Source organism: Octopus sinensis, linkage group LG2 (assembly GCF_006345805.1).
Source record: "Octopus sinensis linkage group LG2, ASM634580v1, whole genome shotgun sequence".
NCBI classification, from domain to species: Eukaryota; Metazoa; Mollusca; class Cephalopoda; order Octopoda; family Octopodidae; genus Octopus; species Octopus sinensis.
This window is the reverse complement of record NC_042998.1, coordinates 146120395-146146171: the sequence shown is the minus strand read 5'-3', so window position 1 is coordinate 146146171 and position 25777 is coordinate 146120395. Positions and strand designations below refer to the sequence as shown.

The 25777-nt window shown below is 35.1% G+C and overlaps 1 protein-coding gene across 5 annotated transcripts in view; it reads right to left on the bottom strand.

The window, feature by feature from the left end:
• Positions 1-25777, bottom strand: part of LOC115224347 (MOB kinase activator 1B) — an 82760-nt gene that overhangs the window by 26882 nt on the left and 30101 nt on the right. Inside the window, exons 2-3 of one of the 5 annotated variants that reach the window (XM_029795238.2) lie at positions 19970-19987; positions 18397-18480 (exon numbers count right to left, since the gene is read on the bottom strand). The exons of 1 other annotated variant lie outside the window; for it this stretch is intronic. In XM_029795238.2, the coding sequence (XP_029651098.1) occupies positions 18397-18443 (47 nt within the window). In that variant the 5' untranslated portion in view covers positions 18444-18480; positions 19970-19987. Of the gene's footprint in view, positions 1-18396; positions 18631-19969; positions 19988-25777 lie in introns of those variants that run through there. 3 more of the 5 variants (XM_029795247.2, XM_029795231.2, XM_029795222.2) reach the window with 3 other exon arrangements.

The window sequence follows — 25777 nt, the reverse complement described above, 5'->3', positions numbered from 1 at the left end:
GCACCGCCTTTTAGAGTGGTGAAAGAGTACAGCAGGGATCACCACCTCCTGCCGGAGCCTCGTGGAGCTTTTAGGTGTTTTTTCGCCCAATAAACACACACAACGCCCGGTCTGGGAATCGAAACCGTGATCCTCCGACCGCAAGTCCGCTGCCCTAACCACTAGGCCATTGCGCCTCCAAATTATTAATTAGATATTAACATAATCAACTGTCCCTATTTTTTTTTTAAAACTTCTTATTACACATTACTGCAATATAGATAAGGTCAACTAATGATGCATTCTCTGATTGTCTGATTTACTATTTTAAAACTATAAAACCAGAAATATATAATATTGATTAGATTAATATGGCATGCTAAATATACTTTCCTTACTACAACAGGCAATTTTTTCCTTGTAATCACTTGCTCGGTTCTCAAGTGATTAAAATATTCATTTGTATTACCCAGTACCTCATAATGTCACTGTCCAAAGTTTATTACAACAGCTAGGGTTTTAATTTTCTAAATGTATTCAGAGCTCTCCCAATTAAGTAACCACATGGTTCTGGGTTCAGTCCCTCTGCATGGTGTCTTGGGCAAGTGTCTCCCACTATAGTCACAGCCTTGTGAGTGGATTTGGTAGACAGAAACTGAAAAGAAGCCCATCATGTATATGTCTATATTTGTGTGTGTCTTTTCTTTTTAAGCCTGGTATTTATTTTACTGGTCTCTTTTGTCAAACTGCTAAGTTATGGGGACATAAACATACCGGCTTTGGTTGTCAAGTGGCGGGTGGGAGAAACACAAAGACACACACATGCATAAATACAAACAAACACATGGGCTACTTTCAGTTTTTGTCAACCAAATCCATACACATATCCGCCCGAGGCTATAGAAGACACTTGCCCAAGAGGCACACAGTGAGACTGAACTCAGAACCATGTGGTTGGGAAGCAAACTTTTTAACACAAAGTCAAGCCTGCACATATGGAAATGAAAAAAAAATCCAAATCTTTTTAATAAAATTTAAATTGAATTGAATGAGATATTAAATATGCATGCCTGATCACTGAACAACAGGAATTTTTAATAAATTAGATGCACATTTGACAAAAACTTTTGCTGAATTTTTGTATCTCCAATGAGAAGCTGGTTAAACCAGTCTCAGTTATAATTATTAAAGACAGAACTAATTCAATTTAAATGTGCCCCAAAGCTAAGAATTAAGGATATTTTATAAAATTTATAGAAGACAAGCTTCAACACTCAATCACATCTCCATTACCAAAGAAGTATAATTTATTATATTTACAGGAGTCAGCTCTCAATGTGCAATTCAACCCCTGCCCTCTATCACAGCTAAAATTTGTGAAATGATTAACCGAAACTCCCTAAATATTCAAACCACCATGTTCCAGAATGGCCTTAGCCATGATGGTTAAATCAAAGTAAAGAACCTAAGTATCTATGCATGCACTTGATCTGCAGGAATTAACAACCAAATCCTCCCACTGAGAGAGAGAAAAAGAAGGTTGGTGGTGGTGCAAGCATGGCTGTGTGGTTAAGTCTCGTATTTTTTGTATTCATTGACATTGATATTTTTATGCATTCTTTCTTTTTTTACTTCCATAATATTGTAACCCATACGATAATAATTATTATAATTTCACCTAAGGTGAAATTTAGCATGGTGGAATTTACTGGTCACCCAGCTCTTTTACTATAGCCCCGGGACAGCCAGTGCCATATGAGAGGATTTGGTACATTAAACTCTTCTATCCTTGAAGAGATGATTCATTTGTTATTTTGTTGTTTAGGAACTAAACCTCTATTACTAGCAAAAAAAGAAGAAGAAAAAACAGGGGGGGGGGATAAAAAGAGAATAAAGTCAAGATGGTCCATTCTTGTAAGAGAAACAAATATTAAAATATTGATGATGATGGATAACAACAACAATTTAGGCATAAAACCAAACACTTTTAAGAGAGGGGATGTACCATCAATCCCAGTATTTGACTGGTATTTTATTTTAACCTTGAAAGAATGAAAAGCATAGCTGAAACAAGTACAGCAATGCATTTTTTCTGACACTAATGATTCTACCAGCAACAATAATAATAATAGGATGTTACATTCAACAAATGGTGACATGAAAAATCAGCACCATTGTTGAATTACTGATGGTTTGGAATTAGATTACACATAAACTGAAAAGCTAAATTCATTTTCAAGTTATGCAACATAATTTCCATGTCCATATAAGCCATTGATCTTTACATGCTCACAGTGGTATTAATGAATAACTGAAATGGTTTTGAGTTGAAGATTGTACAGGAGTAGTGTCTAGAACTTACAAGACGACAGAATGAAATAGCTACATATCATCTCTTAGTAATTGATGTTAATGTAGTAACTTAAAACATCCATTTAAGGAGGCAAAAAAAACTACAATATTGTTTTCAAATTTTGGTACAAGGCCAGGGAATTTCAGAGAAGTTGGATTAGATTGACTCCAGTGCTCAACTGATACTTATTTCATTGACCTTGAGAAGATGAAAGGCAAAACTGATCTCAGCAGAATTTAAACTGAGAATGTGAAGACAGATGAAATAGTAAGCATTTTGCCTTTTATGCTAATGGTCCGGCTAGCTTGCTGCTTTACAAAAAGGCTGTAATATCAAGATAACAGGTGGGGAGCTGACAAAATGAGTGCCATTTCTTCCAGCTCTTTACATTTTGAGTCCAAATCCCACTGAAATCAACTTTGCCTTTCATCCCTGTGAGGTTGATAAAATAAAGTACCATCAAACCAGGGCTGATGTAATGAACTTGACCCTCATCTCAAAACTGTTGGCTTTGAACCCAGCAGAGAGTATGTTGTGATCTTGGTGATATATGTATATATGTGTATGTGTATGTGTGTGTGTGTGTGTGTGTGTGTGTGTGTGTGTGTGAGAAGGTGCTTGGCTTAGTGGTTAGGGCATTTGGCTCACAATAGTAATGTCATGAGTTCAATTCCTGGCGACGCATTGTGTCCTTGAGCAAGACACTTTGTCATGTTGCTCCAGTCCACTCAGCTAGCAAAAATGAGTTGTACCCGGTTTTCCATGGACCGGCCTTGTCACACTGTGTCACGCTGAATCTTTCTGAGAACTACGTTAGGGGTACATGTGTCTGTGGAGTACTCAGCCACTTGCACGTTAATTTCTCGAGCAAGCTGTTCCATTGATCGTATCAGCTGGGACCCTCGTCGTCGTAACCGACGGAGTGCTCAGAGAGAGAGAATATATAAGTAATAAAAATCAGTTCTATATTAAGAGATGAGGAATTATGTACATCATTTACATTCGTTTGTTGTTAACATAACGTTTTGGCTGATATACCCTCCAGCCTTCTTCAGGTGTCTTGAGGAAATTTCGAACCTGGGTTCTCATTCCTAAGGTATTTTTCGATATTATTATTATTATTACTATTGTTAGTGTTCAGGTCACTGCTTGGAATCGAACTCGGAATCATGGGGCTAGTAGTTTGCCCTCTTAACCACTATGCCATATGCCTGTGGGCAATTATGGAGTGAATTTTAGGGCTTATAAATCTAATATATTTCTATCCTTCCTTAATACCAATTCCCATATGCTGCTCATATCTGCACTCGGTCTGCTTAGGATGTTGTTGTCTCCTAGCATATGTGCTGCTGCTTTTTAGTTTTCGTATTTTCCAGTGGTGTTCTCTGTCTATTATTTTAACTTCATCCCACAGGGGCAGGTGGTCTCCATTTATCCATACATGATCAGCTATACCCAATTTATCAATATCTCCTCATATCACAGCTTTGCGATGTTTGTCTACCCTTATTTTGAGGGGGCGGCATGTTTCACCTTTGTATAACCTACCACAGCTGCATGGGATGGAGTACACGCAGTCTTTGGTCATATTCTCTTCTATTGGTGGTTTTATTTGAAGGAGATACTTGCGAAGTGTTGTATTACTCTTGAATACTGTCCTGATGTCATATGGGTCGCATATCTTTTGTATCTTTTCGGAGAGTCCTTTCACATAGGGTAGACAGACTGTGGACAGATATGAGCAGCATATGGGAACCGGTATTAAGGATGGATAAAAATATATTAGATTTATAAGCCCTAAAATTCACCCCATAATTGCCCACGGGCATATGGCATAGTGGTTAAGAGCGTGGCCTACTAACCCCAAGATTCTGAGTTTGATTCCAAGCAGTGACCTGAACACTAACAATAATAATAATAATAATAATAATAACATCAAAAAATACCTTAGGAATGAGAACCCAGGTTTGCAATTTCCCTGAAGAAGGCTGCAGGGTATATCAGCCGAAACGTTAACAACAAACAAGAGTAGGACAAATATTCGTTGACTGTAAATAATGTAATAAAAATCAATATTTTAGAAATAAGGGTATGACAGTAAATATAACTAGAGTACAAAATCTACAAATGCAAGCATTGTATAAAATAACTTTTATATTGAGTTAGTTGAAACAGCCACTTATGTCAATATGACACGAATACAGAATAAACAGAAACTAGTGAGGCATTAATTTATTGTTAGTTAATCAATAGCTGAACTAAAACATGTCAGGCTCAAAATAAGAATTATCATTGCCAGAAGTGGCTTTTGTTTTATTTTTACTATGTTGCAAAAAGTTGAAGAATATCAATATTACATAAGTTTTGGACAAGTAAAACATCATACTGGTAAGGGATAATTGAAAACCAATATATAAATTTACAGGTAAATAATTTGAATTATACACACATTATATATATATATATATACATATGCACATACCAGTTTTCAAGTGGACAAAGTGGATCAAAATTTTACCAGTGAATCAAGTGTGGTTATCTTCAGAAGCAAACAATATTTTAAAATTTGTCAAGAAAAAAAAGGCATCATTTTTGATATCTGACAAGTAAATCTGAATAATTATGAAAGTAAGCAAAAAGTTTTATCCTTCTATGTTAATTTATTCTGGTTCTTATTACACAAAAGTGGAAGCAAAAACCATATAGAATGAATAAAAAGACTGCATTATACAATATATGGTCTCTGGTTTGAAATATTTCCAGTAAAATAAGAGCAGAGATGATAGTCTTAAATCCGAGACTTTCACTATTTAAAACCTTAAAAAAGTTAATTGCTTATTAATTAGTGTATAGGAAACTAATCTAAATAGTAGATGTATGCATCAAACTCTTTTGAGATTGTGAAATTTAAAAGGAAAAACAGAATTATAAATTAAAAAATAAATAAAATAAGGAGGGATTGATTGATGTTCAGTGTCTGTATGTAAAATATGGACAGACAGTATTCCGGAAGACTGAAGTTAAAGGAAAGAATTGAGTAAAGTATTTAGAGTAAGGTCTAGGAAGTAAGAAAAGGAAGGTGAGGTAGAGCAGAGAAACTGGTAGGACAAGTGAATGTGAGTGGTAGGAGTGGTGGCTATTGTAATAGCAATAAGGAGTAACAAAACATCTGAAAGTTAATGGTTGAATCTTTGCCAATCAGTCAAATAAATGGTCTTCTTTTGATTCAGTCTTGAATGTTAAATGTGTGAAGTAACACATTCTTATACATAGATGTGAGAATACTCTAGTGTTGGTCTATCTGAGGTTTGTAGTGCATTAGCAACTGATCAGGACTGCGGTATTTTTTGGTACCAAGTAGGAATCCTTGTATTTGAGATGTAGTTTTGGTAATGTTATATCATGATGCAAAGATAATCTAAAGGTTTCTGTTTATGGATTTGTGAACTGGTTATGTTATATGTAGATTGGAAGTTACTGGGTGTCTTTACTGGTGCTGATGGCATTAAGGGTATCCAGCCACAGAAGCCACACCAAAGCTGACATTGGGCTTGATATAGCTCTGAGGCTTGCCGGATCCTGTCAAACCAGCTAACCCATGAAAGCATGAAAAACTGATGTTAAATAATTAAAAATAGTTTTTTTTCCCTGAACAGTTTACTGTTTATTTTAATCAAGGATTAAAGAGATACAATCACTATTTAAAATATAGCTAAGATTAAAAGGTAAGGAACATTCAAATATCTAAAGACAAGATACAGTACTAATTTTACTAATACTTTTCACAAAAACTGATTAATTTTTCCTCATGCAAAGTTTTTTTTTTATATTACTTGTCACTTAACACATGCTCATAAGTGTAATTTCGTGAAATATTCACGCTTATGTATGTGGCAGATATATGCAATTTAACTAAAGGTTGTATCATATGTATGGGATATTTTTTTGTTTATGGGAAAAATAAGAGTAAATATTTATTTTATGAGTGCTGTGTATTAAGTCTATAAAATTGTGCATAAAGTACATTCATACAGTCAACACAGGCTATGTTTTTAAGTTTTTGGATAAACTTTTCAAAAATAACCCAATAGGCTTACCATTAATCCCGTGAAATATTCACAGGTACCACTAGCATATATACATATATATAATAAATAATGTGTATGTGTATATATATATATATATATATATATATATATATATATATATTGATAAAACGGTAAGATAACAAAAGAAAGAAAGAGACCTCAATATTATGTAAATAGAGGAAATTTATCTATACAATATGTTACATTACTCGGTAGTCAAGATAAAACTCTGAGTTTCAGATGCCGAAGTGGAAATCCACAACACCATCTCTTCGGTTATCTGGCTATTTGAAAACGTTATGAAAAAATACCGTTAAAAATGAAGGGAAATTACTCTGTTATAACTCTGCTTTGCCTGCGTACTTATACATCGCTCGCATTTTTCGTCATAAAAATTATATAAAAATACATAAAAATATATAAAAATATATAAAATCTTCTTGGGACATAACACAGAAAGCATGTTCTATCCGTTTTCTTTAGGGGACCAAAAACGTAACAGAAATTTAGTCACATGTGGGCATGATCCGAAAAGCTCTGTCCTTGTATTTAGACATGTGGTAGGGTCTAAGCTGCTTTTCCAGATAAGCCATCTCTCCATGTCGCATAAACCGCACCTTCCGCTGCCGTTAGTGTAGGGCTTACATCTGGCCAAAATCTTCCATTGTATGTTATAATTGACACCTTTATCTCTTAAAGACCAAATATGATTGGATAATTGTGTGGTTATTGAACCTGGCCTTGAAATTACCCTCTGTCAGGCCCACGTATTTCTTCGTCGAAACGGTGTCTTTAGTGGTTATAGAGTTTACGGTAGCTTCATATATGATGGTCTTGGACATGCAAGCTCCATTTAGCGGGCACAATTCTTTATTCCTGCATGAACAGCTGTTTTCTTCTTGTGTTTTTTGTATGTTATGATTGATTATGTTTTTAAAATTGGTAGTTGAACTAAAACTAATTTTTAAATTGTGTCTATTGAAGAGTTAAAAATATTAGTAAGAGGATTTCTAGCCTCTCATCTAATGAGGACATCTTCAATAGCGTTGCCCCAGTTTATAATAAAGCTTTAAAAGATAGTGGTTTTAGCGAAAAAATAAAATATACACCTATCACCAGCCCAACAGTAAGGAAAAGGAATAATAGAAATAGGAAGGTCATCTGGTTTACGCCCCCTTACTCACCTGAGGTGGCCTTCAATATAGGTAAATATTTCCTAGCACTGATAGATAGACATTTTCCAGTAACCATGCTTATAGGAAACTCTTCAATAGACACAATTAAAAATAGTTTTAGTTCAACTACCAATTTAAACAAATCAATCATAACATACAAAAAACACAAGAAGAAAACAGCTGTTCATGCAGGAATAAAGAATTGTGCCCGCTAAATGGAGCTTGCATGTCCAAGACCATCATATATGAAGCTACCGTAAACTCTATAACCACTAAAGACACCGTTTCGACGAAGAAGAAATACGTGGGCCTGACAGAGGGTAATTTCAAGGCCAGGTTCAATAACCACACTTTGAGCTTTAGGCACTGGAACAAAAGAAAAGCGACACAATTATCCAATCATATTTGGTCTTTAAGAGATAAAGGTGTCGATTATAACATACAATGGAAGATTTTGGCCAGATGTAAGCCCTACACTAACGGCAGCGGAAGGTGCGGTTTATGCGACATGGAGAGATGGCTTATCTGGAAAAGCAGCTTAGACCCTACCACATGTCTAAATACAAGGACAGAGCTTTTCGGATCATGCCCACATGTGACTAAATTTCTGTTACGTTTTTGGTCCCCTAAAGAAACGGATAGAACATGCTTTCTGTGTTATGTCCCAAGAAGATTTTATATATTTTTATATATTTTTATGTATTTTTATATAATTTTTATGACGAAAAATGCGAGCGATGTATAAGTACGCAGGCAAAGCAGAGTTATAACAGAGTAATTTCCCTTCATTTTTAACGGTATTTTTTCATAACGTTTTCAAATAGCCAGATAACCGAAGAGATGGTGTTGTGGATTTCCACTTCGGCATCTGAAACTCAGAGTTTTATCTTGACTACCGAGTAATGTAACATATTGTATAGATATATATATATATATATATGTATATATGTATGTGTGTGTGTGCCTATAGGCATATGTGTGTACAGGATGTCACCAACTGCAAACAACATGAAAAATGTAAACAAATGAGTTAAATACGTAAGCAAGAGAACAGAAATAGGAAACAGGATAAGTAAACACAGAGAAAGGATTTTTCATCAGTTGTCGGTTATCTATCTACTCATTTTGTGCATTCAACGACAATGAGTCTTCAAAAACAGTTGCTCCTATAAATTCTAAAATAAAATTTAGGATTTATGGAGGGTCAAAGTTGGGAAGAAAAACAGGATAGTGGAGACATACAAGGAAACCGAACGAAAACAAACATGGAGGGTCATTAGACCAGAATGAGAGGAAAATAGTGAATACTGGGAAAAATATTTTCTTTGAACATAGAAAAGATAGAAGAGAGAGAAAAAACGTCCAGTCTTTTGAACATCATACAGGAAAAGAAAGATGGTCAATGGTCACGTGTGAGCAACAAGAGAGAAATAGAAAGAAAATGGTGAAAGAGGGAGGAGGAGATATATATATATATATATATTTATTTTAGATTTTTGATTGAATTTCTTATGAGTTGACATGGGACCCCTTGACAACAATGTAAACTTCATTTGATTAAGTTATCTTTGGCCTAACAAGTAGCTAGCGAATTACCTCTTGTTTGGGTAATTACTACTTCCAAGGTTCGGCTAGATATGAAACATATGTAGCTTGGATTTTATCTGCTCCATTCCTTAATTTTGGATTTTTATTTGCATATACAGCAACCCCAGCAGCTAACCATAAACTATAAAATAACTTTTGAACTTTGATACAGGAAAAATTTATAACCTTCTCCATCAATAAACTACTACTGTTCCTGAAAGTTGCTTTTTATACCTTCTACAGACTGCTTAAATCTTACTAATTTCTACACATTGGTCCTTGGATCTTACCTTTACGTAACATATATCTATATATGCATGCATGTGCACATGCACACACAAGCACTGCTGAATTATTAACAAGGTAATATGCTTCAATTATGTGTTATGCTTCCAGACAAAGTATATAGTACTGCTCATTTTAGGTTAGCTGAAAACAGGTACCAACCACCATTTCAAAAAGAGGTTTTGAATTAGAGGGTATCTGATTATTCAAAAATAAATGCTGCAAAAAGAATATAACACCATGATACTCATGCAAACTGAAAATATAAGTGAATGGATAAGATAGTTATTATATACAGTGATATATGATATCACAAATGGTTAAGTATGTTTAAACAGTATGGTAATAGCTATTAGCTGTAAACGGATTACAAAAAACAGCTGCAACTAGGATAAAATGGAGATTTGGTTTTCTACTGAGATTGGTGGTGGAACTACCTTTACCTTTGATGAATCTTGACTATGTTTTCAAGTACTTGCTATATATTTTAGTGACAACTATCTGTACAAAGGGGGGTGGGTGGAGAGAAATAAATCTCAAAATCTAGCCTTGTTATATATTTATTAGTGGTTGACATTATGAAAGTATTTAGTCATAAAGAACAATAACTCCTTAGGCAGATATTTGAATTTGCAAACTTACTCATATTTAGTTTCACTTTATGTCAGTAATGAATCTCATAACTCTTAGGATCACAGTAACACATACCCCTACAAGTTAGCTCAAGAAAGTCAGCTTCATAATGCCCTTCCTTCTTTGAGCTCTACACACAGGAAATAATAAGCAAATAAAACATTCACCAAAAGTACAGGGTTCATTACCCTTAACAATACTTCCTAGATAGGTGGGGAGCAAAAGAGAATGAGGAGGGAGGGATGGAGGAAAATGCCTTCAAACTGGAAACCTGGCCTGAATGCTTGCAACAGAGTGAATTCTGTTATAGTCATCCAAGGTGCCAAATGGCGGTTTAAAACAGGGTGATGGATTAACCCTGAGATTTGAATTCAAAACACGTAAGTATTGGAACAAATGCTTTAAAAAGGGTCTGGTTTCATGTTTTCAGTTTCACCAATCTACAACAATGGACTGGTTCTTTACCGAACCTGAAAGAACAAAACAAAATTAATCTCAACTGAATTTGAACTCAGAGCCCTGAGTGTCAGAAGAAATAAGTGAGGCATTCCATTTGATGCTCTAATGAATTTGCCACAGTCAGTTATAAGATCTCAGTAGAGATAGTGTAGTGTTGATGTTACTTAAATTTCAGTAACTCCTTGTACAATTATTTCCCCTCAGAACAGCATAACTTCAAACATTTTCTTTTCCAATCCCCAAGTTTACACAGACATCCCTATCACACTCAAGTCTGAGAGAAACTAAAAGAGTAACACAAACACTGTCTGTACTTGCCAGAGCCAGACAAATAATAAAAAGAAAGTATAACTAAACCAAATATATATATATGGTAAATGTATATTTTTACATAATATTCTGAATATTGGTAAAGTGTCAGTTTAATCTATAGTAGAGGAAATGACTAAATAGGTGCACGAAAACATTGGGATTTCAATAGGAAGTTTATTGAGAAAAATCAAAAAGGTATTAATACATCTTTCCCTCCCATCACTCATTTCATCCCGCAGAACAAAATAAATAAATATATATATATATTACATTATTTTTGTCTGAAGCTACTGTACAAAAACATATCCCCTCATCTTTTACATACAAGATGGACAGAGATGGAAGAAGACTAGACTAAGAGGTTACAAAATAAACAGTGACCTATTGATTGCATGACTTTAGAGCTGTGCTTCTCAAACTTTTTTCATTCATGACCCATTTTTCATCACAAGATTTTATGTAATCCCAGGTATTAGATATGAAATAAAACATACAAATAAATAAATCATGTATTTTTTTTTTTTTGCTGAATAGTATACACATAAAAAAAGTAGTTATACCATTTGTCAAAATAAAAGTAGCTTTAGCATTTGTGTGTTTGTGAAATAACATAAAAACTAAAATTCAAGTGTTTGAATTTAATTTTTGTGATCCCATTTGGGGTTGTCACCCATAGTTTAAGAAGCACTGCTTTAGAGAGATACAAAGAATATTATGATGATAATAAAAATGGTCTCAAATTTTGGTTCAAGGCCAGCAATTTTAAGGGAGGGGTAAGTCAATTACATTGACCCCAGTACTCAACTGGTACTTATTTTATTGACCCTGAAAGGATGAAAGGCAAAGTTTATCTCAGCAGAATTTGAACTTGGAACATAAATAGTTAGAATAAATGTTAAGTATTTTGTTAGATGTGCTAATGATTTTGTAAACTCAATAACTTTTAATAATGGTTTCTAATTTAGACACAAGACCAGAAATTTAGATGGAGGGGGTTAGTTGATACCATTGACCCCAGTTTTTGACTGGTACTTTATCAACCCCAAAAGAATGGAAGGTAGACCTCAGCAGGATACAAACCCAGAATGTAAGGAACTAGAGGAAATACTCCAAGATATATTTGCTGAAGAATCCATTTCAGTAAAGGTCACACAGAACAAGAGTGGTGATAACTTTAAGAAGAATAGTAATGGTCATCATCATCGTTGTTTAACGTTCGCTTTCCATGCTGGCATGGGTTAGACGGTTTGACTGAGGACTGGCGAGCCAGAAGGCTGCACCAGGCTCCAATCTGATCTACTCTTTTACTTGTTTCAGTCATTTGACTGTGGCCATGCTGGAGCACTGCCTTTAGTCGAGCAAATCGACCCCAGGACTTATTCTTTGTAAACCTAGTACTTATTCTATTGGTCTCTTTTACTGAACCACTAGGTTACAGGGACGTAAACACACCAGTATTGGTTGTCAAGTGATGTTGGGGGGACAAACACAGACACACAAACATATGTACACGCACACATATATACATATATATGACGGGCTTCTTTCAGTTTCTGTCTACCAAATCCACTCACAAGGATTTGGTTGACCCAAGGCTATAGTAGAAGACACTTGCCCAAGGTGCCACCCAGTGCGACTGAACCCGGAACCATGTGGTTCGCAAACAAGCTACTTACCACACAGCCACTCCTACGCCTAAGTATCTACAGTTGGATGCCCTTCCCAATGGTGTTTATATATATATATTCAGGTGGACAAAAGTGTGTTAGACCTCAGAAATTCAGGTTGACAAAAAGTTAGACCCTACATAATTTATAGAATTGGCTGCAAATTATCACAATCACATTCAACAGTGATTATATCATAAATGATGATGATAGCTGGTTAAGAGATTCCAAGAAGATATCTGAGAATATGACAACAGGAATAGAAAAGTATTTATGTATGTTTACATGAGTGAGTTTGGGTTCATACTTGAGGATTTGTGATTTTGTGTTTGTGACAGCATGCGACTTAGTGGTTTGGGTACTCAGCTCATGATTGTAAGGTCATGTGTTTGATTCCTGGCAGCATGTTGTGTCTTTGAGCAAGACACTTTATTTCATCCAACTGCCAAAAATTGGTAGCACCTGTATTTCAAAAGGCCAGTCTTGTCACATTCTGTGTTACACTGAATCTCCCTGAGAACTATGTTAAGGGTACACATGTCTGCAGAATACTCAACCACTTGCATATTAATTTCACAAGCAGGCTGTTCTGAAGATTGGATCAATTGGAACCCTCGTTATCATAATCAATGGAGCGAATGCCAGGTACGGCTGTATGGTTGAGAAGCTTGCTTCCCAACCATGCAGTCTTGGGTTTAGTCCTATTGTGCAGTACCTTGGGCAAGTGTTTTCTATTATAGCCTGGAGCTGACCAAATCCTCATGAGTAGATCTGGAAAATGGAAACTAGAAGAAGCTTGTTGAGTATATATGTGTGCGTGTGTGTGTATATATATCCTTGCCTTGACATTATGTGATGGATGTAAATGAGCTCCACCATTAAACATTTCTGTAAATGCTCATAGAAGCTGTTGATGTATGAGTAGTCACTCCACCTTATCAAAACCATGTTTCATAAACTATTAAAGAAATGTTTACTAAGCACATCATTCATTTTCCATCACTGTGACATGGCCACAATCTGTTTGATCATCTGACCTTTTGGTTTGTATTTCCTTTGGGCTACCACAAAGAGAATGTGCTCATCAATAAATGCTGCACACCAGATAAAGTGAAAGCTGTTATTTCTTTTATCTTTTACTTGTTTTAGCCATTAGATTGTGGCCAAAATGGGGCACTGTCTTGATGAGTTAAATCAAACAAATCGACCCCAGCACTTATTCTATTAGTCTCTTTCGCTATATGACAAAGTTACAGGGATGTAAACAAACCAACACCGATTGTCAAGTGATGCATGAACAAATACATGACAGCCTTCCATTCAGTTTTCATCTACCAAATTCATTTACAAGGCATTGGTTGGCCCTAGTTTCCATGAAGTGGAATTGAACCTGCAACCACATGGTTGTAAGGTAAGCTTCTAAACACACAGCAACGCTTGTTATGAAATTATAGTAATATCTCAAGACAGTACATGCAACACAGAACTTTGAAGCTAGGCTACATATACATGAACAAAACAATGAAAAGCAATTGGATGACTGAGTGAATGGTTATATGTTATGTATGTTTATAAATGGCACACATTGTTCTATAAATTTAGAATAATAAAGGTTGCTAATACCCTATATTTGCCAACATTGTATTCATTAAAAGAATATCAGGTTCCCCACCAAACCCCGAATTAATTGGATTTACAATGGATTTCAAACATACATCTTTCAATTTTTGTCTGAAACAAATACATTTTAGGCATTTTTATAACAATGTCACATTTAACAGGGACATTTTTAACTGTATGTACACCCCAACCTTTTCCACCAACCTTATACAATATTGAGCCAATGATGGAGCTCAACCTATTAGAAATACCAGTGAAAACTCCCTCAAACCAAGCCTTACACATCATTATTGTTTTAATATCCACATTTCCATGTTTGAATGGGACAGATGGAAATTTGTTGAAGCGAATTTTCTATGGCTGGCTGCGCTTCCTATCAACCTTTACCCATTTCCCCATAACCAGATATGTTTCCATTGGACATTGGAAATGATTGGGTACCACTTGCATGATGGTGACACTTATTTATAAGTATCATGTAATGTCAAGATAAGGAGACAAACACAAACACACACACAAAATCCTTTCAGTTCTTGTACATCAAATTCACTCACAAGGCTTTAACTGGCCTGGGGCTATAGTAGGAGACACTTGCCTAATGTGCCATGCAGTGTGGCTGAACCTAGAATCATATGGTTGGGATACTTCTTATGATACAGCCATGACTTACAAAAACAAATTAGGTAATGTGGTTTCTGTGTTTCCTGCACGAAACAAAAGAGGGGATGGTCACTGCTGAAATATCTTTGATTATGGATCTGCTTGATTAGGACTGTCCTGGAGCTGAACATCTGCTACAATAAATTGACACACACAAAGATGAAAATTGAAAAAAAAAAAAACTTTGAAAATTTTAAGAGTGAAGAATTATGTATGTAGCAGAAACCTCCTTGAAGACTAAAGTGGGCACATACAAGTCATGACTGTTAGTGGTTGAAAATAACTCTTTAGAAATATTAAAGCAGCAGTTGGAGATGATGGAAGAAAGTGACCAAGTTTTAAAGAGAAAAACACATGGAAAAAAAAAAAAAAAATTCCCCCCCTCTTCAACAAGGATGAGTAATTTATCAAAATGTACTTAAACAGTTGGGTCATGTTGTTCATGGAGCTGAAATGATAAAACAGTCAAACAGTCATATGAATACAAAGGCAAGAAATGATTGTTTTTTTTTTTTTCAACTTTGAAAACAGGAAGAGAGAAAGAAAGAGAATACCATGATATGAGGGGTAGTACAACTTCAATATAATGAATCAATGACAAGTACTATAATGAAAGAACATACAAAAAGCAGTTTTTTTTACTGGGAATCTGTCAACTAAAACTAAGTCATGCTTTGAAGGTGATAGCATTGCTACATAACATTACTAGTTTACAGCGTGGATGATACATTTTAGCCATTCAAAAACACACAGACTTAACTTCACTTAAACATTGTTTAACATCAAAATTTTTGTTGCAACAATTGCAACTAGGTCTACATACATACGTACACATCGGTAAACTAATATACACATACACACAAGCGAACAAAGAAGCCTCTAACATGCTAACTGCTAGAAATAGCAGTCAAAATCTCCCTAGAATCATACTTTATCACCTTATAACAAATAGTACATAGGACAACGAGGCTTTTAAGGTGCATCGCACCAAGAACAAAGACAGGATGGTCATGGTTGGAATGCTTTTGATCAGAAGCTTGTTTCAATCATAGGGCTAGACCTGGAGGATAAATTACAACATATATAGCTTAAAATAGTTTTTGAAGGTTTATATGTGGATAAAAATAACACCATATGTGTTAAGTTTAGAAAATTGCTTGTAAATTCCCATATCTTTTAAATCAGATTTGTATCCATTTCCTTTTCAACTAATGCACATCTTGTATGTTCAGAGAAGGGGCACACACGTAAGCCTTAAAGAAGGGAGACACACAGAACTGCAGCATGAAGAAAAGATAGAGAAGCAGTAAGAAAATAATACAAGAGTGGGTGAGAATGATTATGTGTGTGTGTATTGTATATATTGATGATAATGATGTATACGTATATCTTCATCCAGATTAAATGAACACTAATACTAAATTTCCCATCCTATACATTCTATTAGCTTGGATTTTGTATGGAGTGCTGACTGAGGTACTTGACTAGATTTCCTAAACCTCTTTATCTCTCTAATATATATACAGAGGAAGAGAGAGAGATGATGATGAGGAAGATATAAATTCGGGGAGGGAAACAAATAGATGGAGACATTATCAGATACAGAAGGACAGCAAATAATAGAGAAAGAGAGAGAGAGAGGAGAGATAGAAATGCAATGTAAAAAAAAGGGGGGAGGGGCATATAGAGGGGCAACAATGCAGAGATAAGGATAATATATTTTTATTTTAAATTTGCCTAATAACAAGGATGTTAAATCAGTATTCCTAAATCATGTACATGAACATTTATATGGAAAAAATAGGGATCTGTTGTGTGTGTGTGTGTGTGTGGTGTGTGTGTGTATGAGAGAGAGAGAGAGAGAGAGAAGGGGGAGGAAGAGAGCGATATGTATCTAGAAAAATACAAGAGGAGCGAAATGAGGCAGGCAAGAAGAGTTAAGTTAGTGACAGTGTTTTCTGGTAATCCTCTTGTCTAAACTGCTACAGGTTGCAGACCGGAGAAAGGAGTAACTCACAGAAGGGAGCTCTGTTGATGACAAAAGGTGGAGAGGAATGAAAGATGAAAAAATTTCAAACAGATGAGTAAAGGAAGAGAAAAGTTGAAGAGAGAGAGAGAGAGAGCTACTCAAGGATGGAACCAGGAGATTTATCTTGAAATTAAATATTCACACATGTGATAGATTTAAGAGAACATTACCCTTCTCACATAGTATGTATGTGTATGTGTGCGCACGCACGCAAGCATGCATTTTGGTTAGTATTTCTAGCAAGGGATGGGTAAACTACTTATGTGGCTCATAAGCACATTAACAGAAATAGTTGAATGCGAACTAAATAACTTGCCTCATTACATATAGTGTTGTCCTTTTAGTTTCAAATTTTCTAAGGGACAAAAATAAACTGATTCTTAGTCAACTGCAGATGGTGATGATGCTGAAGAGGTGGTGAAGAATTCCACCAAATAACAGCAATAAATCTGACATGTTATTTCAAATTTATTTTAAATTTCAAAAAGATGGACATTCAATGAGGAAAGAAAGTCTTTGTCATTTAAATTCATTCAGGAAACAGAACCCCTATGAATCTGGCTAAGTAAATCATCTAAGTATCCATATACAATTATCATGACATTGAATTTAAATATTCTTCACACAAGTGATAGATTTAAGAGAACAATAATTTTGCAATGCAGCCTGTGTATGTGTGTATATATATAGACACACACAGACACACACACACACAGACACACACAGAGATACAGACACACGCACGCACATACAGATACACACACATTCATTTAGTGTTGATTGCCTGAAAAAGAGTGGTTGATGCCATGGTAGAGATTAGTATGTTATTTTGGTTGAGCCAATCTCTTGTTACTTTGTTTTGCCTGTGGGTGCATCATTCCTTCAGTCATAACTTGCTTGAAAACCCTGTGTGTCCGGAGGTGAGACTCAGAATAGCAAGGACTGACTCAACCAAAATAAAGTATGTATGTAAAGTATTAGGGTTGTAGAAGGTGTGTGTTGTGAGTTCACTGACAATACTATAGTCGAAACGCACCACAGAAAACTTAGAACGACTTATATTAGATCTGAACATGTTGTGCCTCACATATGAAGTAATCACAGATTCAAGACACACATGAAAACACATGGATAATGCCATCTATGTAATAAAGCTTACCTAACTCCTCAAGTGGGGGTTATGGGAAAATGAACAGTAAGACAATGATTGCAGTGACTGATAGCGAGCTGGGTGCAAACAAAATAGACATACATATACATACAACGTAAAATGTGTAGTTTTGTGACTGTTTAACACTCTCTGACCTAACGTGGGAGACTAGCAGTGCTTTCACAGATATGTACTCCAACATGTAATGAATGTGTGTGTGTATATATATTGTAGTGGACTATGACATGACAGAAAAATTAAAAATAAAAGAAAAATAGCTGCACACAATGGCTTTCTAAAGACACGTTTGGACAAAAGGTAAAATGTTGCAGGAGAAGCAGACTAAAAAAAAAAACAAAACGAAACAAAAAAAAAACATCCAACAATCAAACAACCTACCTTGCTTTGATTGCTAACAGAGGTACATGATCTTTTAACCAGTCCATTATGGTGTGTTCCTTATTCACTCCAATTCAGCCCATACTAAACAAGGAAGCCAGAAACACAGGCATGAGTAATCCCACCACGATGGGAAGTGATGGTGGCAGGGTGAGGATGGTGATGATGGAAGTGGTGGTGATAAGGGGGAGGAGGGCGTAGTTGTAGTAGTAGTGTTTTAAAAAAAGAAATAGAAATTTAGAAGAGATAAGAAAACAGTGCGAAGGAAGTAAAAAAAAAACTGTTGCTGTTATTGAACTATGAAGTAGGGAAGGGATGGGATGGATAATCGCAAATAGATATATTTAGACGACGATTATTATTGTTATTACTAACAGGTTTGTGTGACCGGTGCTAGTTAAATAAAAGAAATGAGAGGAGAGAGAGAGAGAGAGAGAGAGAGACGCTAATAGAGAATAGTGAGGACAGGACAACCAGCAAGAGGAAATATGGCCTGTGTATGAGAATAAAAAAAAAGTTACTAATAAAGAGAGAAGTGACACTAATCAATCAATCAATCAGAGAGAGAGAGAGAGAGAGAGAGAGAGAGAGAGAGAGAGGGAGAGATGGATTTATATAAAAATGAAACTAATAAAGGCAGAAAACATTTGGTGTAGTAGCATTTCTACTGGATTAACACCAGTATGGTCTTGGTGTGGTGAATTACATGAAAGATGCTGCTAAAGTTTGATCAAGGCAGAAAATTTATCAAGAAGCTGATAGTGAGGAGACAAGCCGGTTTCCAGACAACAAATCCAGGCTTTGGATTGGTGTTCATAATAAACCAGCCAGACTAACTGACAGCAAGCCAGTTGTTTGCAGCTAGTTTTCTGTTCAACACGCACACACCAACCTAAAAGCTCCAATAACAGGAACCACACACCTGGTGCAGTAGATCAAATATGCAAACAATTTCACTGGCAATCTGGTACCGGTTGCCAAGCTACATTTATAACAGAAATATTGATGCTAATAAATAAATAAATAAATAAATACCAATTAATCAATAGTTCAAAAATAAACATGTTAGGACTAAGTATGTTGTTATCGTTTTCTATTTAATAGTTTACTGTAAAGAAAGAAAACTCAACTTCCAACGCGCAGATCAATAAAAGAAGAATAAAAAAAAAATACAGACTTTTTTTTAAAAACTGCATATGAGGAAAAAAAAGAGAAAAACTCAAAGTAGCTAATTCATTCTATAAAAAATATTTAAAATTTTAAAATGTAGTTAATTTTAATTACTATTCCCACAGTGACTCTGTACAAGTTTAATTAGGAAACTAGAGAGGACAAAATCAGCTCTACTTATGTAAGAATAATTATGGAACTCGGATGTATTTACCAAGAGAGTTTTAATATGTTTACGGTATTGGCAATTAAGTATCTGTAAGCATTTAAATCCAATTAAATAAATTAAAGATCATAATGCCAGTAATGTAAAACCAATTTGTAATATGATAGGATGACATATATACAGGTTTAGAGAGATATAGAGGAGCAACAAATTAACTTTCTTATGAATGAAACATACCTTAAATTCCATGACAGTCTGCAGTGAAATTAAATATTGTTATTGAAAATTAAGAAAAAACGATGAAGAAAATAGGTAATTTGCTGCTAAACAATCAAGAAAGAAAAAAAAAAGGGGATATAAATTATCATCTAATTAATCAAAGTATCACCATCACCACCTACCAAGAAGTTGCAATTATCAATAAGCATGAGAGTGATTGAGCAAAAATATTGAGCTAAATAAAAACTCACTATCTAAAATATATTATTTATTGATCACACTGATGGAAATTTATGCTTTTGTTTACAAGACAAATATGTAAATCGTCTCATTGCAGTAGTTAATTACTTGATTTTTAGGTTAAGTAGCCTTATTGAATATCTTTGCCTTTCCTATAATAAAATTCAAGAACTTTATTTAGCAGGAAAATTATAGATATAAAACCCCTAAAAATAAGAGGAAAATCTCATATATTTGTAAAATTATGCCAGGTGTTAAAAAAAAAAAAGATATCTTAGATCTTGACCTTGTTAAAGATTAGGTGGTAATTTGAACCAACTAAGATTTTGAGTTACACAACAGATGCCTAGTAAGATGAATCAGTAACAGAGTGAAACTCCAGCTTCCAGCAAACGACTAAGATGTGTTAACAGCTCTCATTCTCTTCTGGTTACCTCCCCCCACCACTCGCGAGTATTATCAAAATCAAATGCACTTAAAAAAAGGTGTGACAAAAAATTTTAAAGAGAAATAAGCAAAATATGATTAGAGTATGAACAGTGTCCAGTTGTAAATATCATGTTTGCATAGGCCAGATGGAATTTGCTGAAGAAGAGTTTCTATGTTTGGATGTCTTTCCTGCTGCCAACCAACACCTGTTTCCAAGTAAGGTAATATTCCCCAAGTGATTCAAATATGAGCAGTACAATAACCAGACATTTCATGGAAGATTACAAACAAATGACATGCTTGTATGATGGTGATGTTCAATTACTAACACTGTAATAAGTTGTAAATGAGCAATACCATCAAATGGTGTCATTCTTTTTCAATGCTATGAAAACATTTGGCCATGGGGGAAATAACTTTCTCATAAACAGGCGAAGGTTGGCAATAGGAAGGGCAACTGGCTGTAGAAAATCTGCCTCAACAAATTCTGAGCCATGCAAGCAAGGAAAAGTGGATGTTAAAATTATGCACACACTTGACCGGCTTCTTTCAGTTTCCCTCAACCAAATCCATTCACAAGGCTTTGGTTGGTATGTTGCTACAGTGGAAGACACTTGCCCAATATGTTGCACAATAGAACTAAACCTGAAACTATGTGGTTGTGGAGCCAGCTTCTTAACTACACAGCTATGCTTGTGCCTTCAAAGTTGAATACACACACACAAGTGGTTGAACAAACAAAAGTAGCACTCAAGTTCATATTTAATGATGTAGACAGGTTTTGTACCTACAAAACTTTAATGTTGGAGCTAATTTAACTAGTTATGAAATAGACACACAAAATTATCAAAAGCATATCTTGTATCTGCTTTTCTATGGTGGCAGAACAAAGGTTTTATATAATGAAAGTGCCTTCAGCAATGGAGTAGAGAAAAGTAGGTATAAGAAGGTGGTAATTCTTAGTTCTATACTTCAAGTAATTCTTGACATATTTGCATTTCCTGAACACCTCTGATTTGGTGTTTAGAGGCATTCATTAAGTAATTTTTTGTAAGATTTTATCCTCTGCATTGCATATAACACATTTAACTTCCATTTCAGTTGGGTTTAGCTCTTTCAATGGTTTTTTTTCCATTCAAAGCTTTTCTTTTTTTTCCCTTGTAATAGCCAAATGTAGTCAGATTTTTTGTAGTTTCTTTATTCTATATCTAAAAGATGTATGATAAAATTTTTGCTTAAATTTGCCTTCCATCATGCTTTAAAACTGAAAGTGCTAAGAAGTGTAGATGATATTGACAAGCTCTTCAATCTTGGTAGATCCAAAAGCAAAAATTAAAGCTACAATGCCATTGATAAACTTCTAATAAATGATCACAGCATTGTTGTAAACTCTATTTAGATAGCAGTCAACAGATGGCTTTCCTAAATAGTGGCTTCAAAGAACAGAATATCTATACTTCATTCACCCAAGCCAAAGGGTTCAAGAACAGGCCTCAAAAATAATTTGGTTCACTGCTCCTTTCAAGGTAATGAAATGGACACTGAATTTGGATGACAGTGATACCTTAAAAGAAACTAAGTAAACAAGTTCTGTTAAATGAGTATTGTTAGTGTGTATCAATGAGAGAGCACAAATGAATTGAGAGAAAACAAATGTAGTGCGCAAAACAGAGGAGTGTACTGGTATGAGCATGAAATACATTAGGAAGATGAGTGATAAATGAAGTATGATGTAATCCAAATGGAAGCAGTCATGAGAAGAAATGGTGAAAGCTAATCTCAAGGAGGCTGGACCTTATGAAAGAGATGATAAAAGCTGATAAATGGTGAGATGATGTGATAGAGACAGTCCCTCAGACTCATTCATGCTAGGGATTTCTCTGACAGGACTGATGAGAAATATTTCAATATAATTATATTAGTTGGCATTTTCTCATTTCTTCACATTCTTGGTTACTAATACCAGATTTTATTCAAAACTTTACCAGTTACACTCACTAGCTAACTCATCTACTTATCTCTTCCTGTAGATTCTACTCTGATGTGGTTATGTGCAACACTTGATACCTCTGATTACTTCAAAATATCCATTTGGCTAATCTTCATTTAGCTTATCCTCTTGTAAGTTTACGATACATTACACATCCATTTCTAGATAGACCAAACCCTTTAACTTTATTACTAAACAAGTTTCACAATGTAAGTATATAACATTCCCCAGAGAGATTAAGGATATACTTTTATATTGAGAGATATAAGCAGAACTAGGTCCTTTGGCCAATTCCATCTCCAAGACACTCCCACCACCACCAATCATTTCTCTAGCTGCAGATTTTCCTTGATACTACCAATCTTTCTCACTATCCAGGACCATTTCACTTGAAAGCTATCCTTCATACTGTCCTCTGCCTACATTTTACATTGCATCTCCCCTGCTACCAAATCATTTCACCTTCTCTACAATTACACATCTCTCAATATTCCCATGCACTACACCTACCCTTCTCTCTCTCTCCCCCCTTACACTTTTTCAGCCTACTCAATCACTCATCTTTCTACCTTTCATCTGTCCACAATATCAACACTATTCTGCTGATCTTCACTCTCATAAACTTCATCCCTTATCCACCCCTGAACCCAATTAAATCTCTGCAGTTGTCACCTACTCTTCCCTGGCTCCCCTACTTATTATACAGTCAACATTTGTTCTTCATTCACTGCCTCCCCCATTCCCATCTCTTACCCTTCCATACATACTTGCAACCTCCACCCACCCACCCAAATTTCCAGTTCTTCAGTCCCTATTCACTTCAATTTACCATGGGTTTATTGTAAGGGTTGACAGATAACTCATCACTATTATTTTTATATCTTCCACACTCCACCCTGATCCCACCTTCATCTCTAAAATGTGAGTAGCTATGTGGTCCTCCCTACAGCAAGAAACTTGCTCTGCTCTGGTTCTTTCTTTTATATTTTAACCCTTCATCTAACATAAGGCCACTTCTCTTGAAGTTGTTGTCTTGCAAGCTGCATAGCAATCTCATCAATGCTGAGAAAAGCACTGAGTACATGCTGTAATGTAGTGCTAGGAAGGGCATCCAGCCATTGAAACCATTCCAGCATAAGTCAAGAATGTTAAATGATGATATGAGTGAGAGAAGGATAGTTGGTTTGTTGAGAAGCTCCATTAGCCTTTTTTTTTTCTTTTTATAGATTGCATTTGTTTATTTTCTTCCCTCAAACAATTGTGTTTGTAATTAGTAAAAATTATTTAGAGCAACTTGTGAAAACTAGATATAGCTAGTTTTTGTGAACAATGCAATTATTGGATTGCCAACAATGATACTATTTCATATGACACTGCTTCCTGTTTTTAAAAAAAGAGGAGGGAGGAGGAGCGTGGTGGATATTGTTTTTGAGACTGAGAAGTATTTTTCTTTAAAATGTGTTGTAAATACAATTTACTAAATGAAACAATATATCCTGAAAGATCTTATTTTACTAAGTATTACAAAATGAGTCATAAGCAGTAACTAGAAAATGATTTGAATAAACTGAACAATCTCTCATCATTGTCACAAACAACAGGAATGCTGGAACAGCTGTATGATAAACACTTAAGAGTAGCTGTTAAGTATATACAATACAAATGCACAGTTCCTACTTGTGTCCAAATATGGAAGTGGTTAAATATGAATTGTGGGACTTCAATAAAATACTAATTTTTTGCTTTAATATTATCAAAGAACAAGTAGTAAATTTAGATAAAGTTAATGTTTAAATAAACATGAAGATCAATAAAAATAATTCAACACAAAAGTAAACAAAGAATAAAAACAAAATCTAAGCCAATCCCAAACTAATGAAGCAGAGAAATTAACAGTTGTATTTTTATATAAGTGGTGCTAGAGATCCTAACAGTTGTGTACACAAATACACACACACACAATTTTAGCATGGTTCCTGCGCCAAGATGACATCCAAATTTGTGACGGGCTCCATATCTTTAGGTACAAGTATGGTTGTGTGGTAAGAAGTTTGCTTCCCAATCCCACTGCATAGCACCTTAGGCAAGTCTTCTACTGTAGCTTTGGGCTGACCAGAGCCTTGTGAGTGGATTTGGTATGTGAAAACTGAAAGAAGCCTGTTATATATAAACAAAATATGGGGGTTTAGTTCACAGGTTATCTAAACGACAAGGTACACTAGGTAAGTGTTGTAACAGATTACTCGGGCTCCAGGGTTATAGCTGACATGGTAGTTATGGAGCCACTGTAGATATCCTATATAGCAGATATGTAATTGTTAAAGAGGAGAACAAACGTTAAGGGAAGACAAATATCTCAAGTCATATATGTTATTATTGGAAAAATACAAAGTCTTACAGCTGTTTCTGGGATATCCCAGAGTATGAGATATTCCATCATCAGAAACAAATAGGAAAAATAAGGGTATAGATTAATGAAATGACAACATAGAGGGCAGGAGAAAAGAAAGAAGAGAGAAACATAAAAGTTCACAGTTCATGGATTTACACAGAATTACACCTAAGGATTTATGGACTTTTACACAATTGGAAAGTTGAACTGAACTTTTATGCTTCTCTCTTCTCTTTCATTTCCTCATTCCTTTTCTCTTGCCCTCTATGTCGTCATTTCATTAATCTATACCCTGCTCATTTTCCTTATTTGTCTCCGATGATGGAATATGCCATACTCTGGGATATCCCAGAAACAGCTGTAAAACTGTATTTTCCCAATAATAATAATATATATGACTTGAGATGTTTGTCTTGCCTTAATGTTTGTTGTCCTCTTTAACAATTATATATGTGTGTGTGTGCGTGTGTTTGTCCCCACCACTGCTTGACAACTGGTGTTGGTTTGTTTATTATGTCTATAACTTAGTGATTGACAGAATAAATGCCAGGCTTGAAAAAAAAAGTACTGGGGCCCCAATTCATTCAATTAAAAATTCTTCAAGGTGGTGTCCCAACATAGCCAACATGACTAAAACAAGATAAAAAAAAAAAAAAAACGTTCATTACAAACTTTTGGTAATGCTTGTACAATGACACACAGTAACCCCTGGACCCAGCTGGAGCAAGTGTTCATGACTGGATTACAGTTTATGTGCATGTGTGAACACAAGTAA